This window comes from Brachycentrus maculatus, unplaced genomic scaffold, assembly GCF_059751285.1.
Source record: "Brachycentrus maculatus isolate JH-2025_06_01 unplaced genomic scaffold, ASM5975128v1 h1tg000265l, whole genome shotgun sequence".
NCBI classification, from domain to species: Eukaryota; Metazoa; Arthropoda; class Insecta; order Trichoptera; family Brachycentridae; genus Brachycentrus; species Brachycentrus maculatus.
The window spans coordinates 247,501-255,000 of record NW_028281016.1 but is presented as its reverse complement, the minus strand read 5'-3'; the positions used below and the strand labels follow the sequence as shown (position 1 = coordinate 255,000).

Sequence of the window (7,500 nt, the reverse complement as noted above, 5' to 3'; positions counted from 1 at the left end):
ATATACATATATGTATATAGTTCCAAAGGCAAAATAAAGGAATGGGTAAATGATGAAGATTCAATTTTATGAAAGTTGTAAAATGTAAATATTTTTAATTTTTATCTCTTTTTTGTGGGTATATTAGGTTAAAATGGTTAAATACAGTAAAAATATATTAAAAAAAGAACTCCACCGACAAGACACACGAGGTGGCTTGGTGGGTCTTTGTAAAAAAAATTAAATATGTTTAAAATTGTGATTTAAATAAATGTTTACAATTAATGTAATTTATAAAATAAAATAAAATAAAAATAGAAGTTTACAACTTTACATCTCACCAATAGATGTCCCTAGTGAAGTTCTAGTGATTCAAGAACAAGGTTTCTAAATTGGTTCATATATATAGAACTTCCAAGAATTTGAGCAGTGTGGTTATCAATAATGTGTAAAATTGATGAATATTACACGTGAGTAAAGTGTCACTTTAACCAGCCTTTGACGATCCCAGACTTCCATATTCCTCTTCATCTTTGATGAGATGTCAAAAAATAAATAATAAATAAATAAAATAAAATAATATAAAAATAGTAGTGCTCTTCTCCCATATATATGGTCATGTATTAAAGTACATTAATACTTTGTATATATATATATATATATATATATATATATATATATATATATATATATATATATATATATATATATATATAAATATATATATATATATATATATATATATATATATATATATATATATATATTTATATATATATAAATATATATATATATATATATATATATATATATATATATATATATATATATATATATATATATATATATATATATATATATATATATATATATATATATATATATATATATATATATATATATATATATATATATATATATATATATATATATAAAACCCTTACCCGCACCCCAGTGGTGCAAAGGGCACTGCGTCATATAAACGAAGTGTTATCTTGATCGTTTACACATGAAGGAAAGGTGATCAGCCCTCCGCTTCAGGTGCCAGTCCAGGGTAACATTGAATAAATATTAATAAATAATAATAATAATAAAACCCTTATCCGCACCCCAATGGTGCATAGGGCACTGCGTCATATAAACGAAGTGTTAACTTGATCGTTTACACATGAAGGAAAGGTGAACAGCCCTCTGCTTCAGGTGCCAGTCCAGGGTAACATTGAATAAATATTACAGTGAAAAAATCACTTATATTTATTTTACCCCCCTTGGGAATCGAACCCGGGACCTCCAGAGCGTTAGCCGAGCGTGCTGACCATTACACTACGGAGGCGGACATTAATACTATACCACACACCAATTGAAGTGTTCTGCCCCCAAATTTACTGTTAGCTAGTGGGACCATCAACCCTTCGGTATGTACTAATATTACTTACAGGAAAAATCATAAACATCAATAAAGGAAGACCTGCTTACCGATTGTGGTTTGTTCCATGTACTTGGCAATCAGCTGTATGGTCCCCCCACGTGACATTGTTTGAATTTGCACACGATCAAGTTCCACATATTTTTCTCCGTCATCTTCAGTTATTTGAGTATGCGTCACGCATTGGACTTCCGGATTATCTGTGAAAACATTTATTAATTTACCATTTCAACCTAGCTACGCATCTTTACATTTTGTATAACTCTATTATTTGTGTTCCAGTCTTGTTAACCTTGAAATATAAATTACTCATCGGGAACATTATATATATAAGTATATAACTAATGTATGTAATACGTTTTGAAAAAAAAAAGAAAATAAATAATTAACAAAAAACATACATTTCTACATACAGTGCTTGTGTTGCATTTTTTTTAAATCTATTAAACTTGAATGCTTGGTGACAGCAGCTGTCAAGAAGTACGCTGTCCGCCATGAAAAATGTTTAGCATCGCGTATTTGTTGTTACTTTCATCAGATGGCACTGCCATTGCGGTAAAAAAAATTAAGCCATCACCGTTTTAGGGGATACAAAGAATCACAGAATTCAATCAATGACCTACCGCCGGAGAGGTAACACGTTTTCCGTCGCCCGATTTTTTAAAAGATGTTTATTGGATTTTTTTAGTTTTAAGTTTCTCTTTCCTATTTATAACTATTTAATAATTTCGAAGAAAACATTTTTTTCATGCAAAAAAGGCGTTTCAAGATTTTTTAAAATGAAAAATGCTACTTGGATTTAAAGTAAATTACGTTGCGACTAAATGAATACTGGGCCTTAGGAATATTTGGATTCAATTCGGATACTACGTTGTGTCAAAATTTCAAAGCAATCGTGCATAAATGAGTTTTTAGATTTTTAATGTTTTTTGGATGCTGATAATGTTGTGTATCTTGCCGATAGTAATATTTAAGAAAAAGTAAAATTTTACAAGTAAAAATGTATTTCATTTAAGTTTTAATTTAAGTTTTATTTAATTTAAAATAGTGGTATTTACCAAGTAAAATTGAAAATATAGTCCGCCTCAATGTAATGGTCAGCACGCTCGGCTACCGTTCTGGAGGTCCCGGGTTCGATTCCCAAGGGGGGTAAAATAAATATGTGATTTTTTCACTGCAATGTTTATTCAATATTACCATGGACTGGTACCTGAAGCGGAGGGCTGATCACCTTTCCTTTATGTGTAAACGATCAAGATAACACTGCGTTAATATGACACAGTGTCCTATGCACCATTGGGGTGCTGATAAGGGTTTAAAAAATAAAATAAAAAGTAAAATTTAAATTTAAAAAAAATTCTTACGCAAGCGTACTATCATATATCCACTTATATCCAATGGCATGAACAAATATGTTCCATATATTCTGAACTCTCCTCTCGCGTTTATGGAAGGCAGTTTGACTTCAAATTTCGTAGTAAAAGTATTGAAATTCACACTAAAAAAATAAGAAAACACAAGACGAGTCATGAAAAAATATGTTCCATATGTTCTGAACTCTCCTCTCGCGTATATGGAAGGCAGTTTGACTTCAAATTTCGTAGTAAAAGTATTGAAATTCACACTAAAAAAATAAGAAAACACAAGAAGGGTCATGAAAAAATATGTTCCATATGTTCTGAACTCTCCTCTCGCGTATATGGAAGGCAGTTTGACTTCAAATTTCGTAATAAAAGTATTGAAATTCACACTAAAAAAATAAGAAAACACAAGACGAGTCATGAAAAAATATATTCCATATGTTCTGAACTCTCCTCTCGCGTATATGGAAGGCAGTTTGGCCTCAAATTTCGTCAAAAAACTTTTAAATTTCAAACTAACAAAAAAAAAGAAAAAAATTACAATATGTGGCAAAATGTTCCATGAATTCTAAACTCTCCTTTTGCGTATATTGAAGGCAGTTAGACTTCAAATTATAAATTAAAAGTATTAAAATTCATATTTAAAAAATACCAAAAAATGACAAAATAATTATTAGAATTTAACACTACTTTATCAATCAAGACACGTGTCTCCATAATTCACGATATTTTGAGTGTATCCAAATCTTTGTATGCAAAACCTGGATTTATCTTCACTTCGTAGTTCTTTAAATTGAGGTCTCTACAAAGTTGAAAAAGAATATGGAAGTTTACAGGGCTTACAGGGCTTTTTACAGGGCTTACAAATTTTCATGGGCTGGTTCAAGTGACTTCAACATATGAAATTCACCATTCTATCCAGGATTGATAACCACACAAATCATTTTTTAAGAACAATCACAGACACACATACACATATCACTCACTCCTTTCAACAACGTCATGTATAAAAAAAACTTGTTTTTTCAGGAGATCGTTTTTAAAGTTTAAAAATATAATGAAATGTATTGAAAATAAATATCAAGCCACTTAATGAACTTTTTACTGAGCAACAGATCTCTTTTGGTAAAACCTGAATGTTTTTTCTCCATTTGAAAAATAAAAATAAATTTAAAAAAATAATTAAACAATACCTTTTCATCAAAATGCAAAAACAACAGTTTCTGCCCTGTAGCGGGTAAATATTAAGTTAAAAATATGCCGCTTTTGCTGGGATAAAGTACATTTTCTGGGCATTCCGAAAACATGCACAATTGAAAATTGTCGATTTTTGAAACATGACGTTGTTGAAAGGAGTGAGCGATATATATGTGTGTGTATATGATCCACGTTTACATTTAAGGTTACACTAATTTTTACTGTCCACATTTTAATATGATTTTATTTATATAGATCGAATAATTTATTTGATATTTTCCTTAATTTTAATTTTTTTCTCCTCCCTGTATCCTCTCTTATATCCTTTTGCATTATTATTAATGTATTTTGTTAGCAAGAGCAAAAATCACTCGCAAACGAGTGGAGGCTTATAAAATAAAATATTATACATAAATTAGATCAAAAATACTCTGTTTAAACTTACTCAAGATATGTCAGTTCAAAATTTGATCCACCGTAAACTGCCAAATTTGTAGCTTCGAAGTTCATCCCGGCAACTGGATGTGCTCTATCACCCAATATTATCTTGTCTATTACATATGGTTCAATAGCTGGTATGTTAATTCCAGAATATCCTTAAAATGAAAATCCCAATATTCAAAACGCGTATATATCGATAAAATACATAATATCCTCGCCATAACACATCATTCTTCTGTAATTCCTTCTTTGTCCAAGCGGCCAGACTATGGAATGAATTACCTCTGCTTGTAAAAATGGCACCTTCTCTCATAAATTTTAAGAAACGTCTAAGACATTGATATTTATCATTAGATTCCCAAATGTCCATCAAACCAAAATAATGCAGGAAATATTACTCAATTAATATAAATTCATAATTTATAAAAACAATTTTATTCCAGCCATAGTATCACGCCGCTTTTCCTCGGGGTAAGCAGAAATGATGGATATTATTACAATTAATAAAAAAAACAGCTAACTAACTAATAATAGGCACAAATAATAGAATGCCATACAACTCTGTCTTTGAAAACATTATTCGCCTCTTCCACATGCATCACCCGCCAATTATTTCAACACCTTACCTAACAGCTTTTAAGTATTTGATAAACCTGATTGTGCCTTTTCTTGGTCTTACTCTGCTCCTTTTTCCAACTGCATTCTCCTCGTAAATTTGTTTTACCGTTCTTTCCTTAGACATTTGTTCCACATGTCCAAACCATGTTGACACAATTTTCTTAATTTTATCGTTATAGATAAAATAAAACAAAATTAGACTATGAAAGCTTTAAAATAATTTTGATTTTTTTACCTGTAGAGAGATTCGCCTTAGCTTGGTGTACCACGTTTTTAAAACATTCATTGTAATTGGGATCATTTCTTTTGCATATGTGAAAGTAATTTGCTAAAACAAACAAAATTTCAATATTTTTTATATTTATTTTTTTGAATGCCATAACTAGGCGAAACAATTGTCAGTATATTAATTTTTATATGTCTTTTTAACAATAAAATACAACTTAGTAGACTCAAAAAAATTGTGTTTGATTTAAAAATTTATATATAAAAATAATTAAAATATTATTTTGTTACTTACATGCTTTCATGGACCCATAATTAAAATTTTGTGCTTCTGTAACGTCGATAATTATTGTTGATATGAAAACAACTATTAAACTGTAATATTTCATTGCGATCTACTTCTTAATATTTTTGTTCTGTATCACAATAACAGCTTTGTCAAAGTGTTCATTTTTACGTTCTACACAAAAAATTGCACCAGATAAATACCATACACTAGATACGTACTCACACCGTGGTCCAAAAATGACATACACCAACGTTGACGTATAAGTATTCGTGTATATCGTAGTCGTACAGGAGAAAGTGACCAACTAACAAAACGTTAAATGTCCAGGAGGGCCATTTAAGTCACATTAGCTTGACAAGAAAATAAACATCAATGCAGTCAGTAATTTTTAAAAAGTCAATTATTATACTTCCAAGTTTAAAATCCTTTGGGATTATTTTCAGGGCAATATTAAGCTAGTAAGTAAGATATCAAATAGTCAATGATCACTTTCTCCTGTATGACTACGATATGTTTGATCAATTGCGTTATTGAGATTGAACGATTTCTTTAAAAAAAACTAACTTACCTTGAAGCCGCTTTTCCGCAAGAGTGAGCACAGAGAACAGAACGCCACACCAATCTATCTTAGCCAACAATTTTCTCAAAATATATTTTTTTTATGATGTCATTTAATATGAAAATTATTATATTTCCATTTTAATATTTCTCTTTATTTTCTAGCCATTCGTTTCTTTTCAATATCACACGATAAACTTTGTGAACTTGACTGACCTCTATATAAATAATTAATTAAAATAAAATTTCCTATGCATGTATGTATTTTAAAAAATGTATTATTTTTATTTAAAAAAATAATCACTTTAAAGAGCCTTTCTTAATCTTTCATCATCCCTAACTCATTTATCCGCTTTTATAATGTAGTGCTTAGTATATTTGGCTGCCATCCTAGAGATCTTGGGTTCGATTCCTGGGGAGCAAAATAACAATAAGTATTTTTTCACTCTAATATTTATTTAATCTTATCCTGGACTGATACATGAAACGCTTTACCTTTATTTAAAATTCTCAGGCACTATATATATATATATATATATATATATATATATATATATATATATATATATATATATATATATATATATATATATATATATATATATATATATATATATATATATATATATATATATATATATATATATATATATATTATATATATATATATATATATATATATATATATATATATATATATATATAATATATATATATAAAACTAAAAAACTGAAGCTAAACTGGCGGTGCACAACGGAGTCCTGGTTCCAACTCTAATGTATGGAAGTGAAACATGGAGTTGGCAAAAGAAGGATGAAAGTGAAAAGACTGAATACAGTCGAAATGCGATCTCTCAGAAGAATGTGCGACAAAACAATGTATGATAGATGTACGAATAGTGAAATAAGGAAGGAATGCAAAGCTGAGATAAGCATTATCGATAAAATTAAGAAAGGTGTGTTGAGATGGTTCGGACATGTAGAACGAATGAGTGAGGAAAGAACGGTAAAACAAATTTATGAGGCGAATGTTAGCGGGAAAAGAAGCAGAGGAAGACCGAGAAAAACATGGCACTTGAAAGTGGTCAGGTTAGGAGTCGTAACAATCGGCGGGTATGTATGAGGAGACGCATGAACGTGGAAGAGGCGAAGAATGTTTGCAAGGAAGTTTTTTTTATATATATCTTATATATATAAAAATATATCTGTATTTATACATGTTTATATATATATATATATATATATATATATATATATATATAAATATATATATATAATATATAATATATATATTTATATATATATATAATAAATTATTTTTAATGCAAAAACGATATTTTATATATATATATATATATATATATATATATATATAAACAATAGATATATATATATTTATATTATATA

The 7,500-nt window shown here is 28.8% G+C and overlaps 1 protein-coding gene across 1 annotated transcript in view; it reads right to left on the bottom strand.

Moving 5' to 3' along the window:
- The window catches only part of LOC148305697 (uncharacterized), a 6,735-nt gene extending 1,043 nt beyond the window's left edge, over positions 1–5,692 (bottom strand). Inside the window, exons 1-5 of the mRNA XM_088266305.1 lie at positions 5,543–5,692; positions 5,258–5,350; positions 4,409–4,559; positions 2,770–2,903; positions 1,456–1,605 (exon numbers count right to left, since the gene is read on the bottom strand). Of these exons, the coding sequence (XP_088122431.1) occupies positions 1,456–1,605; positions 2,770–2,903; positions 4,409–4,559; positions 5,258–5,350; positions 5,543–5,636 (622 nt within the window). The 5' untranslated portion in view covers positions 5,637–5,692. The remainder of the gene's footprint in view (positions 1–1,455; positions 1,606–2,769; positions 2,904–4,408; positions 4,560–5,257; positions 5,351–5,542) is intronic.
- Positions 5,693–7,500: the final 1,808 nt, after the last annotated feature.